This window comes from Rhinoderma darwinii, chromosome 2, assembly GCF_050947455.1.
Source record: "Rhinoderma darwinii isolate aRhiDar2 chromosome 2, aRhiDar2.hap1, whole genome shotgun sequence".
Classification (NCBI taxonomy): Eukaryota; Metazoa; Chordata; class Amphibia; order Anura; family Rhinodermatidae; genus Rhinoderma; species Rhinoderma darwinii.
Window position 1 is genome coordinate 122,595,887 of NC_134688.1, and position 16,586 is coordinate 122,612,472.

Consider the following 16,586-nt stretch of genomic DNA (forward strand, 5'->3'; position numbering starts at 1 on the left):
GGTTAAGACTTCCATTCACCAGAAACTATTAGCAGAACATTTGGTACATTAGTTTGTGGGCAGAGTTGTTCATTCTTTTATATCCAAATTATACATACCTATGGTCATTAGAATATGAAATGGAAGGAGTCCTTTTTGTTATAGATTTTTTCTAGATTTCGAATATTTTTTATTACACGTGGAAAATCTCATAAGTATGTTTTCTCAATAAAACATGCTGGTCAAATTTTCCAGTGCAAATTGTTGTGGCAAGTGTTTAAGAAACGTACAGTACAGGCCCTGGAGCCATAATAGTAATGTTGTTGAACCCTTGGATATAACCGCCAGAGATGTTGCGCAATGCCTAGCGGCAATTAAGTTGCACATACTATTATGCCAAGTACTGCAGATGTAATGCAAATCTACAACTAGTAACGTGCCAGTGATACAATGCAAAACGTCATGACAATGGGTCATTGTATCCCTGATACCCACAGGCAAGTCCTCATGGTACCTTCCTACTATCCCCTCATTACAGTAATAATTCTAATACAGTATTAAGAAAGATTATGAACAACAACAGCTTCACACTATGGAACAACGTATACCTCAGACAGAAGGAAAAAACCGCAGAGTGAAAGGGGCCTTACTTGTTCCTATCTCTCCATTCTGAAATGTTTCTCTTCACGGTCTATTTAACCCCATATGGAAAATTTCTCATTTAAGGTATGTTCACACGATAGCAGGCATTTACGGCTGAAATGACAGCCTGTTTTCAGAAGAAAACAGCTGCGTCGTTTCAGTCGTAAATGCTCCTCCTCGTAATATACGAGGCGTCTGTGACGCTCGTATATCTTGAGCTGCTCTTCATTGAGTTCAATGAAGAACAGCTCAAATTACGTTGCAAAGAAGTGCCCTGCACTTCTTTGCCGAGGCAGTCAATTTACGCGTTGTCGTTTGACAGCTGTCAAACGACGACGCGTAAATTACAGGTCGTCTGCACAATACGTCGGCAAACCCATTCAAATGAATGGGCAGATGTTTGCCGACGTATTGTAGCCCTATTTTCAGACGTAAAACGAGGCATAATACGCCTCGTTTACGTCTGAAAATAGGTCGTGTGAACCCAGCCTTAGAACTCTGGAGACGACAAGTGTTTTTATAACAATATCATTGCTTATTATAATAATAATAATAATAATAATAATGGGGAAGGGAAAGATTCTTACAATAACTGTAGTTCTGTCCCCTTCTCATTATGTGCAGGTCCATTTCAATAAACAGAATCTGGAACTTTTGGGAAAAACTAAATAAAATAGGTTGGCTGCCAGTGTATAATAAAGTCACTGCTATAGATCTACATATATTTGCTTTTTCAGAGTTTTGCTGATGGACAAATTCCTATTATGGAGTCATAATTCCCCTTAGATAAACCAACAGTAGAATATAGATCTATATTAAAATATTTCAGCCTCCAGTTTCTTATATTAGGAAATACGGTTGCGTATTGGGAAATTTGCTTGTTAGCGAAACGCCTGCAAAAAATAAGTGCAAAGTTTCATCAGCTCATCACTAGACACTACAGTGTAGATAGTGTACATACAGATGAATGTAAATGTGAATTTATTGTATTATAGCCAGCACATTCCATCCACGACATTAGGATCCTTTAATATGATATTTTATGATGAATTGTCGTACTCAGACGTACCTAGAATTGTACTAATGTGAAATATGAACATTAAATCTTTTTATTATATACTGAGCCTTGAGTCCAATGGCAGCACTGTAGTTTAGGTGTCATGTAATGCCCGGTGCCAATTAACTGTGTTGATGCTAATGAAAGAGCAAGTGACAATTTGTTAACAGTTATTTCAGGTGGAAAGTCACTGACCTTATGGCCAGAATGTTAACATTAAACTTTATAACTTTATAACTTTGCAGAGTATTTGAAGTAGGTAACAGTAAAACTGACCTCCAACTTCTCTGAAGATATATTAGTAAATGAGTCAGCACAGAGTGTTGGACCTACAATGTCATAGACCTTTCTAGCCTTGGCTCTCTAAGGATCTTATGGTGGGCCAGTCCAACCCTGGACATGCTGCTGAAAGGTGGACATTTACTTTAAACATTTTACATATTTAGTATGTTAACAGATTAACAACTTTAACCCCCTCCCAACATCCGCCATATATATACGGCTCACTTCAGGTGGGGGAGTATGGAGCGGGCTGAGCCCACTTCATAGAACGAGCGTGTAGGCTGTGTGTTACAGCCGACACTTCAGGGTAATGAGTTGGATCCAGCTCAAGCACGATCCCGCTCGTTTAACTCATTCAATTGCGACCGCAGCATTTAAATGACTAGAAACAGGGGGCAGTCCCCTGTAACATTGCACCGCCCCCCCACGATGCGATTGCGTGGTGCCGTTGGTTGGCATCGCAGCCTGGGCGCCTGATGAAGGCCCCCAGGTCTGCCGTCTTTGAACTCCTATGAAGCCCTGGGCTTCATAGGAGTGTGTCAGTATCACAATATACTGCAATACATTAGTATTGCAGTATATCATGCAAGCAATCCAATGATCGCTGGTTCAAGCCCCCTAGTGGGTCAAGTGAAAAACAGTAATATGAAGTTATTTTTAATAAAAATTAAAAGTTAAAAAAAAAAAAACTTTGCCCATTTCAATGTAAAAAAAAAAACAATCTGTGTTTTTTGATCACTTCATCTTCCACAAAATATTGAATAAAAAGTAATCAAAAAGTCTCATGTACCCCAAAAAGGTAGAAATAGAAATTACAGCTCGCACCACAAAAAATAAACCATCATATCGCTCAATTGACAGAAAAACGTAAACGTTATGGCTCTCAGAATATGGCATTTTTTCCTTGTAAAAGTAGTAAAACATAAATAAAATCTATATAAATTTGGTATCGCTGTAATCGTATTGACCCACAGAATAACGTTAACATGTCATTTTTACTGCACGGTCAGCGCCGTCAAAATAAAACGCCTAAAAGATTGAGTAATCACAGTTTTTTTCCTATTCCACCGCACAAATATTGTTTCCCAGTTTCCCACTACACTATATGGTAAAATAAATGGTGCTGTGAAAATCTACAACTCGCTATGCAGTGTATGGGGCCAACTGCTTCCGGCGCCGTACATTGCATATTGTGCAATGTTTTCCCATGCCCGTAGGCAGCCAGAGCAGCTGATCTGTGCGGGGTCCGGGTGCCGAACTCCCACCAATGATATACTGATGACCTATACGGTAGATAGGTCATCAGATGTCCGGTAGTGGACAACCCCTTTATCAAACTATTCAATTATCTGAAAGGAAACAACTGAATGGGTGTTATCATTAAATTACAATATCCCTAGTCCTTGAAAAGTCTAAGAACTTTAAAGCGCTTTTGGGTTTAAACTAAATGTATTCATAATACATAATGTTTGCTAGGCAACTTTTCCTCCTAAGGCCTTATTCACACAGTGCAGATTTAATACAGATTTCGCATGTATTTTTTTAAGCCATAACCAGTAATGGAGCCTAAACAGAAGAAATATACAAAGAAAGGCCTCTTGTGGATCCAATTCTGGTTTTGGCTTTAAAAAAAGCATGCAAAATTTACATAAAATCTGCACTGTGTGAACAAGGCCTAAATGGAATGTACAAGAATAAGTCTTCTTGCCCCTTCTCTGCCCTCAGTTCAGTGTCCATTCCTGATGTGTACCTAGCAACTAGCTTGTCAGATGTAACTCAGCTGTGCAGCTCAAATCTAGATTGGCAGCAGTCATACCATTCTAGTCCTCATCTCAAGCTGTAATATTAATCAATTTTATTAAAAACAAAAATAAGTAGAAAACTTCTTTCTATAGGTAGTGCTTACATATCATATATAAAGACAAATTGGCTGAATTGTTACTTCCAAATAACTGAGAATAGCACTGTAAATTATTTTGCAGAAGGAGTAATATATGACAACTGTATGAAGTCACAAAAGATTAGATCACTTCAATGATGAATTGCGGCAAAGATGTATAGGAAATGTGCTAGTACTGGATTTTTACCTAAAACATGAATCTGGCCATATATTAGTAAATCAGAAGTTAAAGCAGTAGCTGAAGTTTGGTAATTGTGTTTGAGAAATATCAGCATTTGTTTATTCAGTTGTGGCAGACATTTTGCAAAAGTAAGAACAGGCAATACAGCCATGTAGGTTGTCACCATTTATTGTTGATCTTCATTGATCATGCTGCCATAAAATGATCATTATCAGCAGCACGATTGTAAGTGTAAATGCTGCTTGTAGCGACATTTACATTTACACAATGCATCGCAACTCTGCCCTCGCTAGGCAACAACGACTCTTCTTGACTGGCGGAGTGAGTTACCTCTCCACTGGCTGCAAAGATCATACTGATAGAAAGTACCATCATGCCCCCAGCCACAATTTTATAAACCAACAATGTTTAGTTTTTAGAGATTAGAAAATTGATTCTATCTTAAAGTTTAGCTCCGGTTATGAATAACTTTGCATAAATCAATAATACAAGCAAATGTAAGAAACTTTGTAAAATATCTTATAAGAAAAAATGTCTCTTTCTCCAGTTATCAGAATCCTTTTCTACTCCCCCCCCCCCCCTTATTTTCTTAACTGTTAACTCACTCTGAATTTACTCCTAGAATATGTATTCAGTTAAGGCCCTTTTCCACGGGCCAATCATCAGGCAAATGAGCGTTCACAGAATACTCGATCCGGATCATTACCCTGTGTAAACAGGGCAACGATCAGCCAATGAACGAGCAAACACTCGTTCATCAGCTGATTGTATCATCTATGCAGCCAAAAGTATTATCGTTGTTGGCAGCACATCTCCCTGTCTTAACAGGGAGGCGTGCTGCTGACATAATAGAAATTTTATGGGGACGAGGGATCATAGTAATGAGCGCTCGTCCCCATACATAGCTCGTGAAAGGAGCAAACAAGTGCCGATCAACGAGCTGTCTCGTTGATTGGCGCACGTTTACACGGCCCACGCCGGGCCATGTAAGAGGACTCTTAGGCACAGAAGAAATGGTTGCTAAGCTCCACAGAGACATTATGTTACAGCTGCCAATACAAGTCTATGGAAAGGGGAGGCAGGAGCAAAAAGGAGGAAGCTGAGGAGTGAGAGAAAGACAAAGACTTCTGGTATGTGTTTTGCTGTCTCACCCCAGTCCTGGATTCTCAGCTACACTGCTCCTGACTGCTGTGCAACTCCTCTATGCTGCTTCTAGTAACTGTTATATCTCACCACAGTGATAGATTCTCAGCTACACTGCTCCTTACTCCTGTAGAATGGATCTTGTCTGTATGCAGTGTATGTAAGACAGTTGGGCTGGGTTTTCATGTCGCGGTCAAAATGCATTTTTTGCCGTGGATCCACAACCGTGACATTTTGCCGCAAATCGTGTCAAAATATGCATATTGACCACAGCATGAAAACCCAGCCTTAAAGTGAACCTTTCAGCTCCTATTTGCCTACCAAACTGGTTCCAGTGTTTGGTAGATCTTATAAAACTATGTGCCCACATACCTTTTATTTGGTATGTATTACCCTGTTTGTCTAGATAAATGACCTTATTGCCAAATTGCCTTATCCAATTGTCTCTGTGAGTGCCACTTGGGCGGTCTGTTTCCCCACAAGTGTTCCTGTTTTCGACATTTTAGCATGACTCCGGCCACTTGCTCAGGATTGATATTGTCACGTTATAGCCAAGTCACTCTCATCCTTACAGAGTGGGCAGAGTTGAGCAGGCTAAAATGGTGAGTACAGGAGCACTTGCAGGGAAATGGACCTCCCGAGTGGCACTTGTGGAGTCATTTGCATATGGCAATAAAGTTGTTTATCTTGACAAACAAGGTAATACAAACCAAACAAAAGGTATGTGGGCACATCGTTTTACAAGACCTACCAAACGCAGGGACCAGTTTGGTAGGCAAACAGGAGCTGACAGGTTCTTTTTAACATGTCTCCTGCCTCCTCCTCTCACTCCCCTCTCAATAGACTTCTATGGGCAGCTGTCATTTGATCTCTCAGCATAGCTACTATAAGTGAATTCTGAGTGTGAACAATTAAAGGGGTTTTCCCAACTTAGACATTCATGGCATATCCACAGAATATGCCATAAATATCTAAGTTGGAAATACCCCTTTAAGAAAACAGAGGGGGTAGAGGAAAGGAGTGTGATAAATGGAGAAAGGCATTTTTCTTTAATAAGATATAATACAAAGTTTATTATATTCCCTTGTACTATTGATTAATGGAAAATAGTTTGATACACTTTATCTAATTTGGTCCAAAATGCCCCAAAATTTTGGACATGGGGCAAATCGGGGCAAATTTTTATGGATTTGAAAAAGGATAACTTAACCTTGGAGGCCTTCCCCATCATGACTTGCAGGCAGCTTTCGCAAAATGCACTGCAGTCATCCCTCCCTCTAACCATAGTTGCTGTCACTTTGACATTGCTAATTCCGGCTTGGCATTAAAAAAAACTTGAAAGGTATTGGATACAGTCCTATAAGACATCAGAGAGTCAGACACCGGTTCTCAGGGAAATCGGGGGAACTTGCAATTGATGGAAAATTCAACCAAATTAGACCCGAAACGAACTTCGTGAAATTTGCTCATCTCTATTAGTCGGTTGTTTAAAAAATCATGGTGTGTAAATAAACAACCAAGATCATTGTGTGAAATATATTCTACACTACAGAATGTACGTAAAGGATCTTAACAACGTTTTTTAGATATATATTTTATATAGTCAATTTAGTAAAACTGTACATATACTAAATATATATATATATATATATATATTTTTATATATATATATATATATATATATTTTTTTTTTATATATATATATAAATAATTTATTGCATATTATTTGTATAGTTAATATAGTAAAATATAATTATATATTATTTATTGCATATTATACATATAGTCAATGTAGTGAAATATTTAGTTTATATTTATATATTATTTATTGCATATTATATATATAGTCAATGTAGTAAAATATGTATTATATATTCATTATTTAATGCATATTATTTATAACGTTAATATAGTAAATATATATGATTTATTGTGTATTATTATATTAATGTATGTAGAAGTAGTAATAAACTACAAAATATAAATATTTTGTTTTCAACAAATGTTCTTTTTATTTTTTCAATTGTAATTGTAGAAATATATATCACGTTATTCTACAAATATTGCTTCTTATTATCTCATAGATTATGAATGGCCTTTACATAGAAAAATTTGTCCTGTCTGGATATATTTGGATGTACTGTTCTCCACTGCTTCTATCATGCACCTCTGTGCAATTTCTTTGGATCGGTATATTGCAATACGAAATCCTATCCATCACAGCCGATTCAACTCAAGAACCAAGGCTTTCGCTAAAATAATTGCTGTATGGACTATATCTGTGGGTAAGTGCAGTAATATTTCAGGCATAGGAAGCTAGATATACAGACAAACTATGACAGAATAATAGCAACCTAACAAATACTAAAGACCTGAGAAATTGTGAGTTATACAGCTCTTCTTTTTATTAACATCCTTAATACTTCTTTATTGTGCCAATAGAAAATGTAGAAATGAACTTCCCCATTCTATTTGTAATAGTAAAGCAATGATTCATTGGTAACTGCCTTCACGGAATACACAAAAATATATTGTAAAAAGCGATAAGCTTGCTTGTACAGTGCATTCAGAAAGCCTTCAGACACTTTCACTTTTTTGACATTTTGTTATGTTGAGGTCTTATGCTGAAAAAAAAAAAAATTCACGTTTTCGCCATCATTCCACCCCATAATGACAAAGTGAAAAAATGTTTTCGACATTTTTGCAAATTTCGCATGGACAGAAGTATTCTGACCCTTTGCTATGACACTTGCAATGTTGCTCTGGTGGCCTTCCCTTTCTCTAGATCATGTATGAAATGTTTCTACACCTTGATTGGAGTCCACTTGTGGTAAATTCATTTGATTGGACATGATTTGAAAAGACACACCCCTGTCTATATAAGGTCTCACAGCTGACAATGTATATCAGAGCAAAATCCAAGCAATGAGGAGGAAAGAACTAGTAGTAAAATTAAAATATATTTCTAGCTCACCGGTGTCCAGCGTCTTCAGTGATCCAGTGCACGGACCACACCCTGGCCCACGCGTGTTTAATAGCAGCAAAAAAACTATGGCTATGACTAAGAACGCAGTTGGTGTTTGAAACACGTAAGCGTACTGGTCCTTTGTCTTTCTGTGCTGGGTGGATTTTTAATTCTTATACAATTATGTCCTGAGATTTCTTCATGAAGTGCTGGATCATACCTTTTTTTTCTGTGGAGGAAAGAACTACCTGTAAAGCTCAGAGTCAGGATTGTGTGGAGGAACAGATCTGGAGAAGGGTACAAGAAAATTACTGCACTGGAAGTTCCCAAGAGCACAGTGGCCTCCATAATTCTTAAATGGAAGAAGTTTGGAACAACCAGGACACTTCCTATTGCTGGTCGCCCCACCTAACTAAGTAATCGGGGGAGAAAGGCCTTGGTAGGAGAGGTGACCAAGAACCCAATGGTCACTCTGGTGAGTTCCAAAGATCCTGTGTGCATATGGGAGAAACTTCCAGAAGATCAACCATCACTGTAGCACTCCACCAATCTGGGCTTTATGGCAGAGTGGCTAGAAAGAAGCCTGTCCTTAGTAAAATTCACATGAAAGCCCGCCTGGAGTTTGCAAAAAAAGCACCTAAAGGACTCTCAGATTGTGAGAAACAAGATTCTGTGGTCTGCTGAAACCAAGAATGAACTTTTTGGCCTCAATTCTAAGCATCATTTCTGGAGAAAACCAGGCACTGCTCATCACCTGCCCAATACCATCCCTACAGTGAAACATGGTGGTGGCAGCATCATGTTGTGTTTTTTTTTTCTTAGCAGCTGCAATAGGGAGACTGGTCAGCGTTGGGGGAAAGATGAATTGAGCAAAGTACAGAGATATTCTTAAAGAAAACCTGATCCAGAGTGTCTGGACCTTAGACTGGGCCGAGGGTTCACCCTCCAACAAGACAATGACCCTAAGCACACAGCCAAGACAACACAGGAGAGGCTTAGGGACAACTCTGTGAATGTCCTTGAGTGTCCCAGCCAGAGCCCTGACTTGAACCTGAGACCTGAAAATGACTGTCCACCAACGGTCCACATCCAACCTGACAGAGCTTGAGAGGATCTGTAGAGAAGAATGGCAGAAAATCCCCAAATCCTGGGGTGCAAACCTTGTGGCATCATACCCTAGAAGACTGGACAGTGTTATCACTGCCAAAGGTGCTTCAACTAAGTATGGAGTAAAGCGTCTGGATACTTATGTCAATGCAATATTTTCGTTTTTCCTTTTCAATAGATTAGCAAAGATTACTAACATTCTGTTTTCACGTTGTCATTATAGGGAATTGAGTGCAGAATGATGGGGAAAAACTTGAATTTTTTTGTATTTTAGCACAAGACCTCAAAATAACAAATAAGAAAAAAATTAATGGGTCTGAAGACTTTCTAAATGCATTGTATACAAATAAATATTCAATCTGTATTGGTGTTATCCTCAATAAAACAAGCAATAACTGTAACACCAGTGCTTTGCGCTCGTCGGTGTATCATCTCTCACAGCAGGCACAGCTGCCAGGTTACCTTTGGTACACGCTGTACGGTTCCTTGATTGCCACACTGCCGTGCATGTGCACTTCCTTCTGCTGCTGATGTTGCTGGGCCTGCCCATAGGGAGGCCGCACGCTCACTTCCTGCATCTTATAAAGCCAGCACGTGCACCCAAATCCTTCCCCAGCCTATCCCTGTCAATCATCAGGAATATTAGTCTGCTTCACTGGACACACCCTGCTTGAGCAACATTGGAACAAACCAGTTGTCTCCTGAAAAGGTTCTTGTTTGCAGCTGATTCCAGTCCGCTATTGCTCTCTGTTATCAGCCTGTATCCAGCTATCTGTTACCAGTCTGTATCCAGCTCTGTTATTAGCCTGTATTTAGCTATCCACTAATGGCCTGTATCCAACTCTCTGTTATGAGCCTGTATCCAGTTATCTTTTATCAACCCTTATCCAGCTACCTACTACCTGCCTGTGTCCAGCTGCCCACCTGTGTTCAGCTACCCAACTGTGTCCAGCTACCTGCCTGTGTCCAGTTACCCTACTGTGTTCAGCTACCCGACTGTGTCCAGCTACCTGCCTGTGTCCAGCTACCTGCTACCTGCCTGTGTCCAGCTACCTGCCTGTGTCCAGCTACCTGCTACCTGCCTGTGTCCTGTCCCGCCAGCCGCTACGCTAACCGGGGGAGTAACCCAGTGACTCCACAACCCAATAGTTATAACAATAGCCAAGTTTAACTCAACAATGAAAAGAATCATGCAAACAGTGATACAATAAAAATATTTCCATAAGATTTTGGAGTGTTTCTGTGGGAACATTACCCTTCACTGGAAAAAAAGGTCCTAGCCCAAACAATTAAAACCGGCCCGTAACCCGTTATCCCTCCTCTACCAAATTTTACAGTGGACATTCCAGTAGCTAGCGTTGTCCGGGCTTCCACTTATCCAAGATTCATCCATCAGACCACCAGATAACGAACCATGATTCATCCCTCTAGAGAACACATTTCCACCGCTCTAGAGTCCAGTGGCTGCGTGCTGTACAGTACTACAGCTGACGCTTAGCATTGTGCATGTTAATCTTAGCCTTGATGGCAGCTGCTTGTCGATGGAAACCATTTCATGAAGCTCCTGACGCAGAGTTCTTGTGCTGTCACTTCCAGAGGCAGTTTAGAACCCTGTAGTGAGCGATATAACAGGAGATAGGAGATTCTTACCCTTCATGCACTTCATCAATCAGCAGACCCGCTCCGTGAGTTTGTATGGTCTAATTATTCATGGCTGAGCTGATGTTATTCCTAGATGCTTCCACTACACAATAATACCACTTACAGATCAGACTTACATCAAGCAGATCAGATATGTAACTAACAGACTTGTGGCAAAGGTGATATCCTACAGTCATGTCTAAAGTCACTGAGCTCTTTAGTACGAGTTATATTTCTAGCAATGGAAATTGCATGGTTGATTTCTTTATTTTTTTTATCTTGTTTGCAATGCATGTGGCTAAAATACCTGGTTTCAATAATTAGGAGAGGTGTCCATATACTTTTGGCCATATAGTGTATCAACAATTAATGCCCAGCCTTAGTGTCTGTGCTGGTGACTCTAAGGCCAAGTTTCGTCACATTTATTATATTATTAGATTTGTCCATAAAATCCCCAGCACTGGCATAAGCTAAACACACACTAACAGCTCCCTCCATATCCTTTTTGCAGCAACATTTTAGTAAAGTATATATTACATTGTATAAGAACACCAAGAATTTGCACAATGTTTTATATCAATACAGAAGATAAAAAGAGCTTGTTAGGGTGCGTTCACATATAAAAGTTGCATCAGCATCAGTTTTTTTGTCTCTCAGTTATTACATCTGATACAAAAATTAATGTACAAATGTATCAGTTGCCATAAAACGTATTAAAATTTTTCTTTACTACAAAACCATCAGTTGTCATTGTTTGTCGGTAGTTGTCATCGGTTTTTACCATTCGGTTTTTTAAACAGTTTTTACTACTATGGTCCACCAAAAAGGTCGTCTAGGGTCTGAAAATGTGCCAATTTTATCAGAGTGGTGCATAGTTTGTGATAGATTGGACACATGATAGGTTAGATACATGTTGTGTACTTGTCATTTCACAAAACTTCTGATGTGATCCTGGCATGTCAGGGCTCTCCTTCTCTGCTCTGGCCTCGGCGCTATACTGAAGTCTGACACACATACACTACCGTTCAAAAGTTTGGGGTCACCCAGACAATTTTGTGTTTTCCATGAAAACTCACACTTATATTTATCAAATGAGTTGCAAAATGACTAGCAAATATAGTCAAGACATTGACAAGGTTAGAAATAATGATTTTTATTTGAAATAATAATTTTCTCCTTCAAACTTTGCTTTTTGTCAAAGAATGCTCCATTTGCAGCAATTACAGCATTGCAGACCTTTGGCATTCTAGCTGTTAATTTGCTGAGGTAATCGGGAGAAATTTCACCCCATGTTTCCAGAAGCCCCTTCCACAAGTTGGATTGGCTTGATGGGCACTTCTTGCGTACCATACGGTCAAGCTGCTCCCACAACAGCTCTATGGGGTTGAGATCTGGTGACTGCGCTGGCCACTCCATTACAGATAGAGTACCAGCTGCCTGCTTCTTCCCGAAATAGTTTTTGCATAATTTAGAGGTGTGCTTTGGGTCATTGTCCTGTTGTAGGATGAAATTGGCTCCAATCAAGCGCTGTCCACAGGGTATGGCATGGCGTTGCAAAATGGAGTGATAGCCTTCCTTATTCAAAATCCCTTTTACCTTGTACAAATCTCCCACTTTACCAGCACCAAAGCAACCCCAGACCATCACATTACCTCCACCATGCTTGACAGATGGCGTCAGGCACTCTTCCAGCATCTTTTCAGTTGTTCTGCATCTCACAAATGTTCTTCTGTGTGATCCAAACACCTCAAACTTCGATTCGTCTGTCCATAACACTTTTTTCCAATCTTCCTCTGTCCAATGTCTGTGTGCTTTAGCCCATATTAATCTTTTCTTTTTATTAGCCAGTCTCAGATATGGCTTTTTCTTTGCCACTCTGCCCTGAAGGCCAGCATCCCGGAGTCGCCTCTTCACTGTAGATGTTGACACTGGCATTTTGCGGGTACTATTTAATGAAGCTGCCAGTTGAGGACCTGTGAGGCGTCTATTTCTCTAACTAGAGACTCTAATGTACTTGTCTTGTTGCTCAGTTGTGCAGCGGGGCCTCCCACTTCTCTTTCTACTCCGGTTAGAGCCTGTTTGTGCTGTCCTCTGAAGGGAGTAGTACACACCGTTGTAGGAAATCTTCAGTTTCTTGACAATTTCTCGCATGGAATAGCCTTCATTTCTAAGAACAATAATAGACTGTCGAGTTTCACATGAAAGCTCTCTTTTTCTAGCCATTTGGAGAGTTTAATCGAACCCACAAATGTAATGCTCCAGATTCTCAACTAGCTCAAAGGAAGGTCAGTTGTATAGCTTCTCTAAACAGCAAAACTGTTTACAGCGGTGCTAACATAATTGCACAAGGGTTTTCAAGTGTTTTCTAATCATCCATTAGCCTTCTAACACAGTTAGCAAACACAATGTACCATTAGAACACTGGAGTGATGGTTGCTGGAAATGGGCATCTATACACCTATGTAGATATTGCATTAAAAACCAGACGTTTGCAGCTAGAATAGTCATTTACCACATTAACAATGTATAGAGTGTATTTCTGATTAATTTAATGTTATCTTCATTGAAAAAAAATTCGAAGTGACCCTAAACTTTTGAACGGTAGTGTATTGTAATGAAGACAGGAGCAAGGCAGCACATCCAAAAAAAGAACTTTATTCACCCAGTGCAACGTTTCAGTCCAACAGGACCTTTCTCAAGCATTGCAACGCTTGAGAAAGGTCCAGTTCGACTGAAACGTCGCACTGGGTGAATAAAGTTCCTTTTTTTGGATGTGCTGCCTTGCTTCTGTCTTCTTGTCTATCTTAGGGGACCCTGGATCAAGTCCTATTGAGGCCTGCACCCATATCATATATATCCAGTGCTGGGATACTTTGTATTTTGTATACACACATTGTAATGTCACGTATGTCATATTCGTACAGCGCTGAGGCCAACGCTGAAAGGTAGAGCCCAGAAGGCAGATTCTGTCCACTCACCTCAGCTCAGATCTTCGAAGCAGCCTTGTGAACCTGCAAAGGCGGCAAACAATAGCCCTAACTTCAGAGAGGAGCTAGTTTTTGGCACCTTTACAGCTACCCAATCCCACGCCTCATTTTTTACCCACCCGATACCATGCCGGGATTGCTGTTGTCGCTATTCACACGACAGGGTCCAGGTGTCAGCTGGTAAAATGGTCCGTTTTTGACAGCAGTTTTGCATCCGTTCCGTGTCCGTACTTCCGTTTTTGATGGCCAATTGTGACCTGTTTTGCATCTGTTTTTCACTGTTTGTTTTAAAAATTGATACATTTCATTTGTAGATAATGCCACATTGTCTTCTATAGATAGTGCCACACCCCCTGTAGATAATGACACAGTGCCCTCTGTAGATAATGCCACAGGGCCCTTCGTAGATAATGCCACAGTATCTCCTGTAGATACTGCCAAACAGCCCCCTGTAGATACTGCCACAGACCTCTGTAGATACTGCCACACAGCCCGCTGTAGATAGCGCCACAAACAGCCCCCTGTAGATAGCTCCACCCACACCCCCCTGTAAGTAGCGCCAAACTGCCCCCTGTAAGAAGCACGACACAGCCACCTGCAGATAGCGCCATACAAACCCCTGTAGATAGCTTCACGCAGTCCCCCATAGATAGAGCCACACAGCCGTTTTGCATCCGTTCCGTGTCTGTACTTCCGTTTTTGACGCCCAATTGTGACCCGTTTTGCATCTGTTTTTCACTGTTCATTTTAAAAATGGATGCATTTTCATTTGTAGATAATGCCACAATGGCTTCTGTAGATAATAATAATAATAATAATCTTTATTTATATAGCGCCAACATATTACGCAGCACTTTACAATTTAGAGGGAACATGAAACAAACAATATCAGACATTTCATAGTGACAAAGTTCATTTACAATTCAAACCTGGGGAGTGAGGACCCTGCTCGCAAGAGCTTACAATCTATGAGGACATAAGGGAGACACAAAGTGTAATAGTGTTTGTTCTGTACAATGGTCCGGCCATTTTTATACACATGCGGTGGTAACATAAAGCTGCATGAGCCGGTCACCAGCCAGTATCCGTGTATGACGGACATGAAGAGAAGGAGTGTGAGGGAATCTTATTCTGATGACTAATCTAAATGGAGGGCCATGGAAAGGAGTCAGATTAGGGAATGTTATAGGCCTGTCTAAATAGATGTGTTTTCAGGGCACGTTTAAAACTGTGGATATTGGGAATTAATCTGATTGTCTGGGGTAGCACATTCCAGAGGACGGGTGCAGCACGAGAGAAATCCTGGAGACGGTAGTGGGAGGTTCGGATTATGGAGGATTTTAATCTAAGGTCGTTGGCAGAACGTAGAGCCCGAGTAGGGTGGTAGACAGAGATGAGGGAGGAGATGTAAGGAGGTGCAGCACTGTGGAGAGCTTTGTGGGTGAGAGTAATAAGTTTGAATTTTATTCGGAAGGGGATGGGCAACCAGTGCAGTGACTGGCACAGATTAGAGGCGTTGGTGTAGCGGTTGGTCATAAAGATGAGCCTGGCTGCTGCATTGAGGATAGTTTGGAGAGGGGAGAGTTTAGTGAGGGGAAGACCGACTAGTAATGAGTTACAGTAGTCAAGACGAGAATGAATCAGAGCAACAATGAGAGTTTTGGCAGTTTCCTCCGTAAGAAAAGAGCGGATTCTGGAGATGTTTTTGAGGTGAAAATGACAGGAGCGTGAAAGTGATTGTATGTGAGGAGTAAAGGAAAGATCTGAGTCAAAAATAACCCCGAGACAGCGGGCGTGCTGCTTAGGAGTTATGATAGTGCCACACACAGAGATGAAGACATCAGGTTTAGGGAGGTTAGTAGATGGTGGGAACACAAGGAGCTCAGTTTTAGAAAGATTCCGTTTCAGATAGAGAGAGGACATGATGTTAGAGACAGCGGACAGACAATCACTGGTGTTCTGTATTAGAGCAGGGGTGATGTCACGGGAAGAGGTATATAATTGGGTGTCATCAGCGTAGAGATGGTACTGGAAGCCAAATCTGCTGATGGTTTGTCCAATAGGAGCTGTGTAGAGAGAAAAGAGGAGCGGACCTAGGACTGATCCCTGAGGAACCCCGATATCAAGGGGAAGAGGAGAAGAGGTGGAACCAGCAAATGACACACTGAATGAGCGGTCAGAGAGATAGGAGGAAAACCAAGAGAGAGCCGCGTCCTTGAGGCCAATAGAGTGGAGCATGTTAAGTAGGAGTTTGTGGTCTACAGTGTCAAAGGCTGCAGAGAGATCCAAAAGAATCGGGAGAGAGGATTTACCGTCCGATTTAGCCGCCAAGAGATCATTTGAGACTTTAGTAAGGGCAGTTTCTGTGGAGTGTAGAGTGCGGAAACCAGATTGTAAGGGGTCAAGAATGGAGTTAGCAGAGAGATAGCCGATAAGGCGAGAGTAGACCAAGCGTTCCAGGAGTTTGGAGATGAAGGGCAGATTAGAGACTGGTCGATAGTTGGCAGCACTGGATGGGTCAAGTGTTGGTTTTTTCAATAATGGGTTTATAATGGCATGTTTAAAAGCGGAGGGAAAGATACCAGAGGAAAGAGAGAGGTTAAATATTTTATAGTGCCACACACCACCCTGTAGATAATGTCCCAGTGCCCCCTGTAGATAATGCCACAGGATAATGCCTGTGTAGATGCCACAGTGCCTCC

The 16,586-nt window shown here is 40.7% G+C and overlaps 1 protein-coding gene across 1 annotated transcript in view; it reads left to right on the forward strand.

The window, feature by feature from the left end:
* Positions 1-16,586, forward strand: part of HTR2A (5-hydroxytryptamine receptor 2A) — a 74,933-nt gene that overhangs the window by 14,024 nt on the left and 44,323 nt on the right. Inside the window, exon 3 of the mRNA XM_075852248.1 lies at positions 7,269-7,469. Coding sequence (XP_075708363.1) covers positions 7,269-7,469 — 201 coding nt within the window. The remainder of the gene's footprint in view (positions 1-7,268; positions 7,470-16,586) is intronic.